The 17677-nt window shown below is 40.6% G+C and overlaps 1 protein-coding gene across 1 annotated transcript in view; it reads left to right on the forward strand.

The window, feature by feature from the left end:
• The first annotated feature begins 2391 nt into the window (after positions 1-2391).
• The window catches only part of gabrg2 (gamma-aminobutyric acid type A receptor subunit gamma2), a 39673-nt gene continuing 24387 nt past the window's right edge, over positions 2392-17677 (forward strand). Inside the window, exons 1-5 of the mRNA XM_030794033.1 lie at positions 2392-2507; positions 9766-9908; positions 12040-12107; positions 15048-15268; positions 15829-15911. Of these exons, the coding sequence (XP_030649893.1) occupies positions 2392-2507; positions 9766-9908; positions 12040-12107; positions 15048-15268; positions 15829-15911 (631 nt within the window). The remainder of the gene's footprint in view (positions 2508-9765; positions 9909-12039; positions 12108-15047; positions 15269-15828; positions 15912-17677) is intronic.

The raw sequence follows: 17677 nt of genomic DNA on the forward strand, positions 1-17677 counted from the left end.
GTCCCTAAAGTGCAAGGGTGGGAAGAGCAGCTGAACACTTCTGACACATTGGCTGACGTCACAGACAAACCAAAAATAATCCAGTGTGAATTATAATCCGTTTTTGATTTCTCTTCAGGAGCGGGTTAGACCATGCAGACATTGTGTCTTCCCCAGTCCCAGTGACTCAGACTAGATAAGATAATTTGTTAGACAAATTATATTAGGCGTACATGTGTGTGTGTGTGGGTGTGTGTGTGTGTGTGTGTGTGTAAGTGTTTGGTTGTTGCAACAACGAATGAAAATCTATCCCACTCTTTGGAACTCAGGCATGTACTAGAACTGAAAAACATGTGACCTTCAACATACTTTTCACTTTACGCTGAGTATGAAATATTTGATGCATTTTTGATCATAAAACGTTATTTTATAAAGAGTTTGATAAAGACATCACTGGTCTGCTTCATATACATGTTATCACTTGTCTAATAAATTATTTTATGTAGTTGTTTTTGCAGCTTTATAGCCATATTTTTTTTTTCATTATTTCATAACAGATTATTTTAGCAGTCTACAAAAATCTTGCTATGACAGCCTTGTCACTATGTAGACCCTGTGTTCTTTTATTTGAATATACAGAACAAGACCACGACTGATGGTTTTTTTTACCAACCAGTCGTTCTTACTTTCAGATCCTGCAGTAGCTAATCGGCATCTTATTGCATTGGTGGGGGGGGTCCAGCGGCATTGATTTTAGCTGCATCATGTTTCCAGTGACGTTTTTGCCAAGTATACTTGGAAATATCAACATTAAATGTTTTAAAAGCGAACTTACTGTTAAGTATCAGATCAGGTTACTTATGACCACAAAGTACCACGCTGAAAACAAAACACGCTGCCATGGGTGTCAGTGTGATTACCGACCCTGTCTGGCGAAGGGACAAGATTCGATACATTGTAAATTGTGTATATTACAGACATGCAAAATAGCGCTCACATAGGGGCCAGACTGTGCACTTCATGGGCTGCAAACGTAAGACTAAAATACAGTCGGCACACTGGATCCTGTGACACGTTGTTGAGCAGGAGACGATAGCGAATTACAACGAGAGCTGTCCGTGGTCCTGAAACAGAGTGATTCGCGGTTCTGTCCATGGTCCTGATAACATAACATTGTGAAAGGCCAAGAGCACACTCGGGGGGTTTGGAAAACGATTTGTCCTCAAAATAAAGTCCAAGGGGAACTCTACTCTGCACGAGTACACAAACATGCTGTGTCTATAAAGACAAATATAACTACATAAATTACAAACAAAAAAAGGAAATCTCCTTAAACTTCAAATTATGGTACAGTGTTTCACTCAAGGTGCGTGGTTATTGTAAATTAAGGAAAAACTGCTTCCCGTTGCATTACCCCAAACCGCATTCCTGAAAACTCGAGAGAGACTGTGATTACTCCTAAATTACACTTGGAAATCATTGGGAATAAAATCAATATTCACATTAGCATGTTGTGGATGCGCGTGGACTGCATAGCACATTAGATAAGTTTACACAGAAGGAATTAAAAAGCGACAACAAATTCGACGTGATCAAGTGCCCCATATGTAACTTAGTGCGATTGTGTGTGTGTGTGTGAGAGAGAGAGAGAGAGAGAGAGACAGACACAGAGAGAGACAGAGAGAGAGAGAGAGAGAGAGAGATTGTGTGTGTGTGTGTGTGTGTGTATTAGTGAGTCGTGGTGTTCTTTAACACATGAATGAGAATGATCTAACTTCTCACTGACAGGTCGAACGCGCGCATTATTTCGCACTATAAACGCCAGGTGCACTGTTTATCTAAAGTCATGTTTTTTCCAACTACAAATTAACACTTTCATGTGATCACAATATCAAATATTACGTACAAAGTACAGTGCTGCTTTCTGTAAAATGTCTTAACTGAAGCTTTGACGGTTACTGCGGTTTGAATAGTTTCACCGACGGAACAGTTTCAAGGTTTTATTAATAGCATCGACCTAAGATTTATCTTATCTCTCTCCAGTTATGCTACCGCGCACTGAAACCACGCATGTGTTAATCTGTGCTGCGGCAACGTGCATCAGTTCCTCTTTGACCCGAGAGTTAATCTGCATCCTGACTGAGGCTCCAGTGTGTTTCCCGGCTCGTGGATTTTAGAGTATTCAGGAAAAAAGACGTCTTTGCGTCATTTATTGTTTCTTGACTATTCCGTCATACCTTAAACTTGAGAGGATTTCACACTTTAATCGTTTTTGTGGTAGCTACCTCCATACCGCAGGTCGAAATTCTCAGAACCGAATGCTAACACGACCCGCTATGTGCGTAATGTGTCATAGCGAAGATACACAGTAAATAAAAGGACACGTCCATCTGCAATAAAGAGGAAAGGAAGATGGTGATCCTGGCTTCTTCCAATTTACCGTGTAAATACTCGATGGCTATGGCGACACCCGCCTTCCCTGTTAAGATGTTTCTTTGGGTTTTTCTAATTGCTAATCTTCCTTTAAGGTAAGTTGACAATGATAGCAATTGCTATTTTACATTTTCTAATGTAACTGTCCACCGTAAACCTGTTATCTGCGACAGATATTCGCTCTACTGACAGCAGAACATTGTATTGCACAAAACAGAGTTATAACCTCGCTCACTGGGTGAATGAATGCGTTGGAATCTAATCTTCTTCGTTTTTCAGTGGGGGAATATAACGGTGTTTTTCGAAATCAAAGTAATGGAAACATGGTTGAAAGACTTGCTATTCATGAACTGCCAGGACATTTTCCATATGGTATCAATATAAACTATAAATTACTACGAAAAGATAACGTAGTGCATTCAGCATTCAGGCTTTAAGGGCTTTAATGTATATGTCGAGCGTCTATTGTTGCTTATGTAGAAATTTATTTAGGGTGTAAATGCTATGAAAATGGTATCGAACGAAATTTTCTTTCTGACGCTCGGTGATACACGGTGGAAATGTCTTATATCTTACATTTTCTGTGTTTCTGATAACACAGCAGTAATGCTTTCCTTAATTAATTTAGTACAAAAACTGCGTTCCCTGAATGTATTTGGATGAGGGAGTATGCACTTCCTGTGCAACTCCAATGAAAAACCGGTCTGATTTGTAGACGACCTCCTACCTAGTGTTTAGTAATATTATTCTAAGCTTAACCTTCTTATGGTTTCTATGAGAATTTGAAAATACAAGACGTGTTTTCGTACGGTCTCGTACAGCAGAGGGCCGAATCATAAGTGTTGGGATCTTAAATCGCAACGATATCGAACAAAAAGGAGCTTGTGCTATGAAAAACCGCGTTTGTGTGTTTCATTGTGAAATCCTAAAGACATCGCGGCTATATTTGCAGCACTAAGACGCCATTTCGCTTCAAGAAAATATGGACAGTTGTGAAGGAAACGGATGGTTTGAGGGCTCGCCTCGCATCAGTCTGTGATGCCTTTAGGGTGAAAATGGAGGGCGATAGATCCGTCGTTTACCCATTCCTTGCGCTTTCTGCTGCAGAAAAGGCGGCCACGAAGCACCATGGCCTAGATTAAAACCACAGTAGCATGCTACAGTAGTACTCACACGAATATTTATGCAGCCACAATGGCAAAACACGCATAATTTAATTGATCTTCGCTGTTTAGTATTCATTGATTCGTTTGATCCCCTGTACATTTACTTATTTTTCAGTAATTTATTTCCATTTGTGTATTTTGAATCTAGAAGAAATATTTTGAAGCTTATGTTTATGTACATGATGTTTAATTTATAACATGTTGTGCCAAGTCCGTTGTAAGTAGTCCTCAACATTTGCCTCATTAGAAATTCTTTTGTCTCACAGTAAGACTCATATTGTAGTTGGTATGTTAATACAAATGCAGACTGACTAGAGCAGTCCTGGGTAAGTGCTTGATGCATTTCACTGAGGAAGTATAACTGTATCCCCTCTTTAAAATCCTTCCCACCCATATCAGCGAACAGAAAGGGTCTGACCGAACAAGTATCTGTTCCCATTTTAGCATCCTGTGGATGCTGTAGGTGTTTGTTCTTGAGTTTAATGCACTGTCACTCGACTGACCTGGAATAACTGTCTCCCCACGCTGGATAATGGGAGAGTTTGGCTCCCAGGGGAGAGGAACGCCAAGAGATGTTCTAACCACGTCAAATTTGTAAACAGAGAAAGTGAAAAGACACCAGTAGCAGAAAGTAGGCTCTGATTGTGACTCTAGGCAGTGGCGTCGTACTCAATCGTGGTCTCTGATTGGGCAGAATGTCCTGATCCCCCCCCAGAGCCCCATAGCTCCCTGTGTGATCCTCTTTTCTGAAGAGATTACCAGAGTTAATGATGACGACATCTGTTGTATTTGTAATACCAACCTGTCAGATATAGTGTGTTGTCTGTATCATCTTGAGTCCTTGACCTGAGGAGAATCCTCATTTTCCGACTGACAGTTTCATTTACAGTAGCAAAAGTACAAAAGTAAAGAAGCCTAACAAATGGAATTACTCTTGCTTGTGTAATTAGTCAGGTCATTTAAGGTGTTAGACACTTGGACTTCTAACTATGTTATGGTCACCTGTCTTTAGGCCAAATGCTACAAGGCCTACCTACATGCAAGTGTGTCCTTCTAAATAATAATAATAAGAAGAAGAAGAAAAGTTTATTTAGAGCCCAGAATCACTATTTATAGTCTCAAAGGGCTTTACATGTCTATAACAAAGTCAAATCAGAATTATATTATCCATAAGTTAGAGAAACCATATGCAAATCAGTTCATGTCATCCTAAACCATATGCAAATCAGTTATACACCGTTTGAATGGTCTTCAAAGTCCATCTGAGGTATGAAATAGAGATCGATGATGAGTAAGGTCACTGTTGGTGAACTCTTTGCGATTGACAGTAGCCTGTATCCAATAGAAATCAGACAGGTGGATTCAAACCCACCAGAGGGTGACCAGACCCATTTTTGTCAGAAGTTTTTTAAATATCTTAAGTCTTCTTTTTGAAAGTCTTTTACAAGTAGTTCCTCTCACAGGTGAATCAGATATGAGGGGATAAGGCCCCAAAGGCCTGAAGGCTCTTTTCTCATTTTTGTCATTAATACCACAGTCCTAAAATCCCATAGGAAACAGACAATATTGAGTGACAGACACGGGACAGATCAGATAGCAGTTTGAATGAGCAACAGAGCTGAAATGGTGACATGTGCGAGGGGATGTCTTGGGGTCAGCAGAATGTTTTATCTGGAGTAACACCACGGGAAGTCATGTAGTTCCTTTTGTGCCGTGAAAAGGCTACGGTTAGCTTTGATGGCACAGAGGTTTTTGAGCAACCCCCCCACCCCCACCCCCCGGGTGGGTTTAACATTATCATGAAAGGGCGGATCAGGGTTTAGAAAGCTCAACACCTTTTCTTCTTCTTCTTCTTCTTCTTCTTCTTCTTCTTCTTCTTCTTTTTTTTAAAATCCAAACTGCCATGTCTTGTATTCTAAGTGACCAGTCACAAAAAATGAGCTGAGAGCAATACCACATGCCAAGTATTCAAGTACAGGGACTTTTTTTTTTTTTTTATTTGCTCAGAAGAATAAAAATGAAGAAAGACACACTGGTGGCATGAAGGAATTGGTTCAATCTTTCATGGGGGCTGAAAGAATGTCCAGTTCCTTTGGAATCCACTCATGCTTTAGCCCCCAGCCTGTGGGGGTGTCGATCAAAGGAGAAGATTTATCCATGCTGCATTTTAGGTTCAACTATGGTTTCTCCCCCTCCATCCTTTTAGGTTCCTTTTTTTCATCCCTTTTAACAAAACCAAGTGAATTTTTCATGTCTTTTTCATCTTTTCCCAACCTTGCCAGACAGCGCTTCACAGTGTCCTGTGAGCACATTTAAATTTGGTTTGTGTCAAACACCATTCTAATGCCGTTGGTTTAAAATTAGCATGTTGTGCTTTATCCCCCTGATCTTGTTTAGACAGGATTAGCATGTCCCCTAAATAGAGCGTTGGTGAAAGGTGGACTAATTAGAGAGTTACAGACCATTACAGGTCAGCTCATGTGTCTTTAATAGGACTTTGTCCTCAGGTCAGAGTCAGCGAGGACACCATTTTGGCTCTAGTTACTTAACTGCAATTATCTTGGGTGCTAGTAATGAAGAAACACAAGCATTAAAGCATTACTTTTTTCTTTTTCTATCACTCGCTGAAGTGAACCTTCATTACCGCGTGCATGCTAATAAACAGAACGGATGGAGAAGTCCTTTGAGGGAAAGATCTTGTTGTGTTTAATCATGAAGAGGCTAATAATGAAGTGTCATGAGAGTTTGGCTAGGTGCTTAAGAGGCTGTCTGGGCATCTGCATGCAGCCTATTAAACAGAATGAAATAAACAAAACTGTACTTTCATTACGCTCAGTAACTCTGGGAAATAACAGAAACACAATGTGATTAGCACGTGGTCTCAGGCCGCTAGGCTCAACTCTTATTGTCATAATCTTATTTTAAAGGTAGGTCAGAATTTCAGTACACTTTTTTTTACCCTTTAAATGTTGTCTTTGAATTATGTACAACCTCATGTATATGTGGGTGGAAGAGACAGATGGTTAGGCTCTTGATAATGCTCATCTATATACATACTGCCAGAGAAAGGTTTACTAGTGTTGAGAAAGATCAGTACTAAATATCCATACATGGGTGTGTGTGTGTGTGTGTGTGTGTGTGTGTGTGTGTGTGTGTAGGTCGGTAGGTATATATATATATATATATATTTGTGATCAGGCATTGTTATGATGGTAATAAATGGAACAAGAGAAGTGTATCAGTTGGTATGTGTACTCATCTGTGATTTCACTCTACTGCTGTGCTGTTTCTGCGTTGCTTCTGTAAGAGAGGGTGAAAATGTTATGGATATGACAGCCAAGGTTGGATGGAGATGTAATCTCAGAAATATAAACTACTGCGATAAACCCATGTAAAAGGGATGTCTAATGTTATCAACTAATGAAGGGGACCCTCAAAAACCATCCACTCTTTTCTTTTAATCAGAATGAGATCAGAAGTGCCTCTTTCATTCTGCTGCACCTGGAATGGGAAATTACTGCTCTTAGAATCCCACAGAATACCATGAATTTTTTATCACAGCATAAGAACACTGAACATCAGACGTCACCTCTCTAGCAATTTAGAAAATCGATTCTTTTCTGTTCTCACGTGGACTTGCAGCTGTGTCTCGTTTTGTGATAGAGTATGTGTTACTTTTCACCTCTCTTTTGGTGTTCCTCAGAGTTTGAGGGCTTGATGTTTTGTAAAAGAAGAGGAATTCAGATGTTGAGGTGTCTTTTGAAAATACTTTGGCATTCTCCAAACCTTCAAGTTTGAGAAATCCTGCACTTGTGGCTTGAGTACTCAAACCGAGGGTACTCAACGGAGGTAAAATCTTTTTGATGCACTCCAAAGCACTCAGACATGACTTTCCACGGGCTATTTCCAGGGTTTTTCGTTACTAAATGAACTGCTGAAATTCAAGACACGTGTCAATTGTGTAGTATGTTTTCTCTTCTTTTCCGGAAGTCTCCGGAGCTTTGAATGAGAGTTCTGCTCCAACTAATAAAGCAAAGCGTGAAGAGCCTTGTTTTCCTAAGACTCATTAAACTTGGTTCGGAGACACACAAAAAGATTTTTTTTTTTTTTTTTTTTTTTTAAATCCATTTGGAAGTGAATTTAAGTCCCCCCTTTCCCCTCATCTTCATGCAGGGACTGACAAGAGAAAAGCTATCTGGGGTTTGTCATGAAGATTTAATGACTAGTACAAGGCAATCAAACACTCACCTCTCACTAAAGAGGACTGTGGAGTACGCGGGTGTGTGCTTTGCATAGAACATAGTGCATAGAAAAACCATTAGGGAGTGAAGGCCCTGTCTCTCTTGGTTCTTGCCTGTCGAAGCATTTCTTGAGGCTCTCACATCTCCTGTTGAGCTCTCTCTTCTCTCTCTCTCTCTCTCTTCTCTCTCTCTCCTCTCTCTCTCTTCTCTTTCTCTTCTCTCTCTTCTCTTTCTCTTCTCTCTCTTCTCTCACACTCTCTCTCTGTCTCTCTCATTGTGTGCTCTTTTCGAGGATGTGATTTCACGTTTTTTCGGTGATGCCATGGTTACGGTTTTGCTTCGGGTATTGTCAGCTGACTGCTGCCCCAAGATCCACTGCGTGCCTGAACGTTTGGTTTCCTTTTCTCTTTCTTTTCACGTCCCTGTGTCTCATTGGAAAGTGCCTCCTCATAGACAGGAGCCAGGCTCTGTCTCCAATGCTAGAGGCCACTCCACTTCACCACCATTTTGTGCCATGCTGATACCGCGTCATTTTCCGATGGCCTTGGGTATAGCAACGGTGAATGTAGTTTTGTGAAAACATTCATCCTGTTTCGCATACAATGACAAAGAGGTTTTTTATATACTTGGAATTTGAATTAAACACATAAAAAACAGATCCATAACGAAGGCCTTACAATGTGAGTTTTGGTACTGTTTTTATCTTCTGAGTTGGAACCTAATTCAACCAATTGTTTTAGTAGAGTTTTCTTTAAGAATATGTTCACATTGTGGTACTATGAAACAGATCTCAGATACTGTATACGGCTGACTTTCTCCATGAGTTTCTAACAGTTGTATTAAATGTGAAAGATACCGTCATCCAGTGGCATATAGTTAAAGTAAGTGATTTAGTGAAATGGACCAATGCATCTTGACAGCATGTAAACAAAGGTCTATATGGTGGTTTGATTGCTCCTACCTTTCACTCAGTCAGGCTCTCAGACGTCTGAGACTGACACATAGATATGGAGCGAGAAAGAGAGGTTGAAGACAGTGAGACAGAAAGAAAAGAGAAAGGCAACGAGGGAGAAAAAAGAGAGGGGGGGGGGGGAGAACTCCTCTGTGCCTCTGTTGTGGAGTTACAGCATTATTATTATTATTATTATTATTATTATTATTATTATTATTATTGCACACTCATCTGCTTCTAACTCTCAGCCTCAACACCATACTCCCTCTCCACCTAACACTCCATATGAACCGTATCATTTTCCCAAAGAACTCCAGCCAGGAGAGCAGGCAGAAAATATTCATTAGCCTTTTCCCAAGTCCTCTCTAAAGCCGAGTGATGCTTCAGCGAGACGTGTCCACTTCGCCTGTCTGACCGCCCCTGTCAACCCAGTGCAGAGAACTAACTGATTAAAATCATAACAGAGAGACAGAGCCAGAGAGAGAGAGAGAGAGAGAGAGAGGGAGAGGGAGGAGGAAAAAGCTGCTGTTTAATCAATGTTTCATTAAAGGGCATGAGAGGCGGGAGCCTGGTTCACATTACCTTCTTCACTCAGTTTTCTCCTGGGCTTTTATCCTGCCCCCCGTCATTATCTCTCTTGCAGTACACAGATGTGCTCCCAAACCAGTGCATCTACTCATATTCTCTCACACGTAAATGAACATTCACAAACCCCACGTGCCATTACTGAACCATTCTCTTGCTTTATTTTTCATTTTTAATAGTGGCCAGGCGATGGTAGAAGGCTGCGGTAATTGGGATTGTTCACCGGTTGATTGGGAGGTTGACTGATCGGTTTAGGCTGGGGTACAGTAGGGCACTGCCTCTTAAAATAGTCCATCATAAAATTTTGCCAAACGTCTCTGTCACTCATCCTTATTATTGTCTTAATTTTGATCTTGCCCCGTACGCTACTGTCAGAATCACTTTTAACGTCTTTTACTCTTCTCCTCAGCTCCGTCCAAACTGAGAACGATGAGGACGAGGTGTCCAATAAGACCTGGGTCTTGACTCCTAAAGTGTATGAGAGTGATGTGACACATATCCTGAACAGCTTGCTCCAAGGCTATGACAACAAGCTACGGCCTGACATTGGAGGTAAGGACATTCTTCAGTCCCTCCTCTGAGGAACCTGCTCCCACAAACAAATTTAGCATTTGGTTTAATGTCAATCTCCAATCCATTTCATGATCAGCCTCCATTACGTCGCTTTCTCACCTCCATCTGAGTTAGGCGTACCGCGACAGCAGATTCAGTGATACTCTGCAAAACTCCCACCGAGGAGCCAAAATGGCATCCGACCAACTTTGAACTGTGAACAGAGCTACAGATTCAAATCTAGAGGCTGAAGTGAAACTGTAAACCCTGTGCCATGAAGTTAATTCATTGCAGTGTGCGTTTGCTTGCCTCAGCAGCATTGTGTTGAATGCCAGACCTAAAGACAAGTGGCTGGTAAAATGATCGACAGCCTTAACATGGCTATCAATATAGTGTCTAGAGTAAGGAAACAAGTGTTTTACAAGATTATAACAGTCTGTATAGAGTTGCTCTGTGAGACATGTTGTCCAGTGTATGGTCGTGTGTTCTGAGGTAAATGGGGATGGAGAAAAAAAAAACTGAAATATCTAAAAATATTAAGAATCTGGGCATTTATTGCCAAACAGGAAAGTGTTTGCAGACACCATTTGCATGTAAGCTGTCACTTTCTTTCCACAGTGAGACATTCGACATGTCTGGTCTGACTCATTTAAGACTTGATGTCAAATCTCTCTGTAGACATGGAACGTAAGCTTGGTAAGGCGAATGTCGCTATGTTCTCATCACATCTGACACGGTAACAGGGCGTCCTGCTGTCATATCAGAGGTGAAATCGACCAGCAAGACAGGGCTGTGGTTGCTGCGGTAACGGAGCAGGCTCTCGTCCCAGCACGAACCACTGGAGGACTATCGTAGTGCACGCAATGGCCGCATTTTTTTTTTTTTTTTTTTGAAGTGTATTTATTTATTTGTTTATTTATTTAATTATCTGTTTATTTGTGCAACTCATTCATTATTCATGCAGCTGCGGGTTCTCTGTTTCAGTGCACCGAATGAAACATTCTGACACAATTGCAAATCTGTTTCTCACTCTCTTTCAGTGAGAAACACTGATTGATCTCTTATTAGTGACTAAAAAAAAAAAACCTGACAAATTCCGCACTCCTCTCACATATCAGTGCAGCCGTTCTCACCCTCGGCACTGGCTATAGAAATGAACCAGCGTCGCCACGGCTCACTTTTCTAGACGGCGTGTGAGTTTTCTTTTCTCGCAGTGGTAATCTGCATCTTTATTGGACAGAGAAGGACATAAATCTTCATTCGTTTTGGGTTATAAAAATGATAATAAATAAAGTATTATGATTCAAACCATATGCTTTTTTTGATAACAGCCATCCATCCACAGCCCATTCCGTGAGTTATCAGTGCAGAAATTGATCCATGGACTTATGTTACTGTCCTCACGCTGGATCGACTCAGTGCGTGGCTTTGCGTTGCACAGCGTGAGTGAAGGTTTGAGTGGAGATTCTCTCTGAGCCGCGCATGTATCTCTGTTATGTGCCATCGGGGAGTGGGATATAGGCTCCCTGTGCTTGGCTGCATCGTGGGGTTGAACTTTGTGTTTTTGCACTGAGCCAGTAAATATGAGTCAGTGGATAAGATGGAGCTCTCTCTCCAATCTGACGCTCAGCTCTCCAGACGGTCCTGCCGTATTTCCTCTGACAGCCCCAGCCGCTCTGCAGCCTACTGGAACAGACACGAGGCTGGCCAGTGAACTGTAGTCCACCTACTGCTATAAAGTCAGGCTAGCCTCACAATTTGGATTATTTCCTGAGTAATCAGCAGTCATGGGAAATGTAGTCCAACGTATGTTGCTGAGGCTGAGTAACACATCAAATGGACTACAAGGGCCACACTGTTATCGAATTTTCAGATCTGAGTTATGGTTCATACAGCTAAGACGCGCTAGACTAACCACCGCCGTGAACTATGAACATCGTACCACAATCACATTTACCACAACCACACTAGCTTCCCTTTTGACTTTGGATTTGATTCGACTTGGTGTGGTCTTTGCTTGTACTGATGATTATAACTTATGGTTTACGGTATATGTGCTGTGTTTGTCACAGATAAATCCCTGACTCTGCATCACAGCTCTCTTTTTCCATCTCTCTCTCTCTCTCTTCAGTAAAACCAACGGTGATTCATACGGACATGTTTGTCAACAGCATCGGTCCAGTAAATGCTATCAATATGGTAAGTGATTCCCTTAAGGGTGAACGGAGCTAACCACTGTTTGGATCAAATCAAATGGCACTATTTCAAAAACAAATTCAAGAGCAGAGCTGATTCCACAGTATTATGGACCCAGAAGCATTTTTATGATGAAGAATCATCCTGCTTCCCTTCATTAAAACGGAAAGTGCTAGAACAAATGGTCAAATATCTCAACATGGTGTAACACGTGTTCCTAGGGTGATGTTCCATTTTTCTGCCCAAAAGGATTATGTGCTTATTAACTTTTCTTTAGAAGAAAGAGAAGTTAATAAGCACCCCTCCCCGCCTCCTTAAAATGGCATGTCATCATTGTTCAATCCACTAATTATTAAAGAAAGTAAAACTCAAGAAAACTCACTCTGTATCAAATCAAACACTGTACGAGCATGTATGTGCCTCCTCCACCTCCCCAAGTCAAGTCCTTTTTCACTCAGGTATGAAAGTAGATCAGCAGGGTTTGTACAGTAAAGCCTGTCACCGCATGACAATACAAAACACTCTCAAAAGCGAGAGGACACAGTGACCTCCATACATTCGGACATTCCGACAAATAGAAAAATAAATAAATAAAGACAATAAAACAGAAGGTACTACTGTGTGTAGTTTGGTCCGTAAGGAATACATATACAAAACAAGAGATCAGCGGTAACACTGCCTGGAAGGGACACTGCATGGTTTTAAATAAAATGACAAGACTACCAATAATATTTTAATAATGTTGTATGTGGTCTGTGCTTACCTTTACCAAAGACCGGAGTGAGTTTTTGAGGATGTGAAAATTGATTTCAGTTCATACATGTGATATCCTTTATTTTGTTTTGTTTTTGTTTTTTGTTTGGTTTTTTTTGTTTGTTTGTTTGGTTTTTTTTCAAATAATCCCATGAGCGTCTGTCTTTGGCTACGTCCGAGTCTCTAGATTTGTCGTGGTTGGGTAGATATCTCCCATGATTCACTGATGCAGCCTGCTTGCAACATGACTGAATAATCTTCCCCTAAGATGTTTGCTTCTATTCCAGAGCCCAAGTGCAAGCGTGATATAAATAGGACAGGATAGAAATAGTATGATTATGGTACTGCCCGCTCACAGAGTTGACTCTGCCTGTATCACAGTGCAGGCATGCGCGCACACACACACAGACACACGCATACACATGTACACATAATATACCATTACTGCAATTCATGTAAGGGACTGTTTCTGATTTATGGATTTAAGATCGTAAATGATCTTTTCCAACTGGATGGTTGAGCTACGTGTGACTCTTTGGCTCTGTTCATATGAACCAAGACCAATCAGCATCCAGCATGCAGATTATTTCAGTTAACCACGTCCAATCATCATCCGGCAGACAGATTATTTGAACTCTAAGAAATATTTCAGTTTGATCCATGTGTGGTCCATTTTATTAATTGTACTGGTACTGCAGTAAGAAAGAGAAGCCTACTGGATAAAATGATCAGTGTTAATGATGAAGAAAACAGAAACATGAATCCAAAAGACAGTATGAATATGACTATCACATACATTAAATGATTCCATTAAGACATCTCTCTACATTTATTAATCCTCTTAGAGGCTCGGAGGACTCGCTGTTTCATTAAATCCATTTCCTTGGTCATTTTTTTTTTTTTTTTTTGAACTGCCTGTTGTTGTGTATCTTAGTTCTTCCAATAGGGTGATTGCCTTTCTCTCTCTTTCTAAAAGCACATCTCTAGACTTGGAAATAACAGCCTGTCTCTTCCTTTGAACCGCTGTAGTGGTTGGACAAAGGTGTGAAATTCGATCCGGAACATTCTGCCAGAATCAAAATGAACAGACTTGGGGACCGGATCATTGGCTTTTCAGCAGTTCCCTCGCTCAAAAAAAAAAAAAAAAGACGAGTAGACTGAGGGAATATGAATAGAATGTGATTGCATGGACTTGGCTCTGTGACTCTTTTGGTGGGGGGCGGGGGGAGGGGGGGGGGGGACTGGGCTCCATTGCCATTGTTGGAAGGCTTAGCTGGGGAGACAAGTCCACTGTTAATGCTTCTATGTCCTCACTCTCTACAAATCCTGTTTTTTTTTTGTTTGTTTGTTTGTTTGTTTTTGGGGTTTTTTTTAATATTTATATCACTCACTAGCAGGTCATGTTGAACCTCTGGACCTGACTGACAAAGAATAAATAAACAAATCAAAGAATGATTGGTGCAAATGAGACTATGAAATACCCCTCACTACAGTTTCATAACAGTTTAATGTGGACTGGTGGAGAAAGGTCATCTCTTTTTATCCACTGAAGAATTAAAGACAGAGGATCGTTGGTCTTTTAAAAAAAAATCTTCTCTGTTTTGCTCTCGATCAGAGAATAATTGTGAAGAGTAATTTAGGGAGGTTGTTGGACTAGCGAATGGTTCTGGTAAACATGAATTTCCATTTATTGGGCCGTTAAACATGTAATCTTCAAGTTGAGGGAGTATAACTTCTGGCCTTGAAAAGGTCTTTGTAGCACGACAGGGTGTTGGTATTTGTTAAGTGTACTGAAGGACTATTTGACTGACCTCTTGTTTAAATGTTGCAGCCACTGATGTGCAGCCGCTGATGTTGGGGGGGGGGGGTCTAAAAGCAAACATAACAATAACAATAACAAACATAACAATAATAATATAATATGCACGTCGTGCAGAAAAGTGCATGAATACATTCTGTCATTGGCTGAAACTGAAGACATGGCCAATGAACTAAGAATAATTAAATGATATTGATCTGAACAAATGGGACGTCAGCTCAAACTGACGAAATTACCTGTACTTTGTCACACTAAGGATTTCAAAACGAAGCACTTTTTTTGTGAATAAAGTTATAGCACTCTTCAGTGCTGGCATTTGCTGTGATCCAGTGTAACGTGTTTCATTTTTTTCCCCAACGTCTGTTAATTAGGAATATACCATCGACATCTTCTTCGCCCAGACCTGGTATGACAGGCGGCTGAAATTCAACAGCACCATGAAAGTCTTGCGTCTCAACAGTAACATGGTCGGAAAAATCTGGATCCCCGACACCTTCTTCCGCAACTCCAAGAAGGCCGACGCCCACTGGATCACCACACCCAATCGCATGCTGCGTATCTGGAACGATGGGCGGATCCTCTATACTCTCAGGTGAATTAAGTGAATGGAAATGCCCTGGATGAAAATTAGAAACGCGCATCTTTGATCATTTGCTTCCACGCTGGGTAACTGGCGTGCAATTACTTTTTCGTCAGCAGTAATTTTGCTGGAGCCGTTTAGAGTTAGATACGGTTATCCAGACCACAGGGTAAAAACTAATGTCAGTTTAAGTACACTGGAGAGAAAGAGCAATGCAATGTCATTTTAGCACTGATGCAATATTCTCCCAGAATGCATCTTGTATAATTAATTCATTACACAGCATTCTGCTTGACCAGTGGTTTAACTCCATAATTGGATACTGCGGAATGTGCTGGAAGCTCTTGGGTGGTTAATGAAAACAATGTGGATAATTTCCATTAAGGATCTCTGACATTAAAGCTAAGTGCTAAATGTTAAACATAATTCTTACATTCTAATTGCTTAATTGCGTTATAGTCTTGAAATGAGGCAGTTTGAGCAGTGTGGGGAATGAGAACGGAGCACATTCTAATGAAGTGGATCTTGGCTTGCGTTGGCGATTGTAACTGGAGACCGATGTCTGTCTGTAGGTTGACTATTGATGCTGAGTGCCAGCTTAAACTGTATAACTTTCCAATGGATGAACATTCCTGTCCCCTGGAGTTCTCAAGCTGTAAGTCAGACCATATGTTCTTTACCAGTCTCTCTCTCTCTCTCTCTCTGTCTCTCTCTCTCTCTCTCTGTGTGTGTCTCTCTCTCTCTATCTCTGTGTGTCTCTCTCTCTCTCACTCCCTCTCTCTCTCACTCCCTCTCTCTCTGTCTGTCTCTCTCTCTGTCTCTCTCTCTCTTTCTCTCTCTCTCTCTGTGTTTCTCTTTCTTGCTCTCTGTCTCCCACTCTATTTTCTGTCTACACCATTGAAACATGCCCTCCCATACACTGATAAAAAAAAAAAAACCTATATTCTGAGTCCTCCTTTCTTAGCATCCCATCGTGAAGGACAGACAATGCAACGAAGTCTCCTGTGTTGGAGTCACAACAGTAATGGTGCCAGGTAGTAACTTTAGTCAGAGGGCTCTCTCTCTCTCTCTCTTTGTGGCTGCAAAGGGAACATGCTTTTTTATGCTAATGACACTGCCAGGGAGCCTACAGATGCATCATGGGATAGTCTCCAGGGAGGGGTTTCTAAATAGCTTGTGAGAAACCAGAAAGAAAACTGGGAGTTTGTATCCATAAAAACAGAACAGTGGAAAAGAAAAGAAAACCACATGTAAAATTGATGAGAAACACTGATGTTTCTAACTGAAATCAGAAGGAAAGCGATACCCTCGTTGCAGGGCTAGCTGTACCCTGCAGAAGTCTGTCCTCGAATCGCTCAGCCCACAGCAACACAGTGATCAATGATAGTACACTTCTCTCCTTAATTTCATTGGTTTTTATTTCTGTTTTTTTTTCTTTTAACTTTAAACTGAACCAAGTCTTGTTGATTTGTTTTGGAGATCCAGGCTTCAGTTTTATGTTAGTGTTAGATTCAGAACCATCTACTCTTTGAGTTAAAGTTTTTTTTTTCTTTCTTTTTAATCTCAGTGTAATACCCATCTACGGCCTTTACTAACACCACGTATACTTTTGTCACGGTCGCTGGTGGACTCACAGAGCTGTGTCACTTTCTGCTGATGTCAGAGCTTAGATGTCATGACAGTGATTCCTGCCCGTTGTTTTAGCTGTCTTTGACTTCTCTAACATACCCCATGGTGATTCAGCATCTAATGGCCACCAACACTGATACACAAGAAAAAGCAGAAAAAAATCATCCCTTTCTTTAACTTTTCAGATCGGGAAAAATACATATATATATATATGAATGGAAAAAAAGTATGTTGATTTTGTTGAGTATTATTTTGTTTCTCTGCCATCCATGGCTTCCATCAACAGCCTACAGTCTTCCTCAGACAAGGCCTGCATAGTGATCATTCCTGGTCTATGACACAAACACACACACACACACACACACACACACAAGAAAAAGATGATTTAAGTGTAGGTTGGTTATTATTATATTATATTATATTATATTATATTATATTATATTATATTATATTACATTACATTATATTATATTATATTATTAATTTTTTATGTCAGTTCTTGCTTAATTGTCATGTTTTTTTGTGGGGTTTTTTGGTGTATTGTTTGTTGTTAACGAAAATAAAACTTATCAGGGACGATAAGCATGAACAGCAGAGATGGGAACATGTCATACCGTATTTTGGACAGCTAAAGGATTTTCGTTTTCCTTCCTTTTTTCTCTTTTTTTTCCCTTTTGCCTGAGGAGGTTACGCCAACAACATGACCATTGGGGATTTGATTTAAAAGCCTATTAAATTCGGCACCTGGAAAGTCTGTGAGGCATTAAACCAACTCCCTTAGTCTCAACCCTG

This window comes from Chanos chanos, chromosome 16 (genome assembly GCF_902362185.1).
Source record: "Chanos chanos chromosome 16, fChaCha1.1, whole genome shotgun sequence".
In the NCBI taxonomy this organism is placed as follows: Eukaryota; Metazoa; Chordata; class Actinopteri; order Gonorynchiformes; family Chanidae; genus Chanos; species Chanos chanos.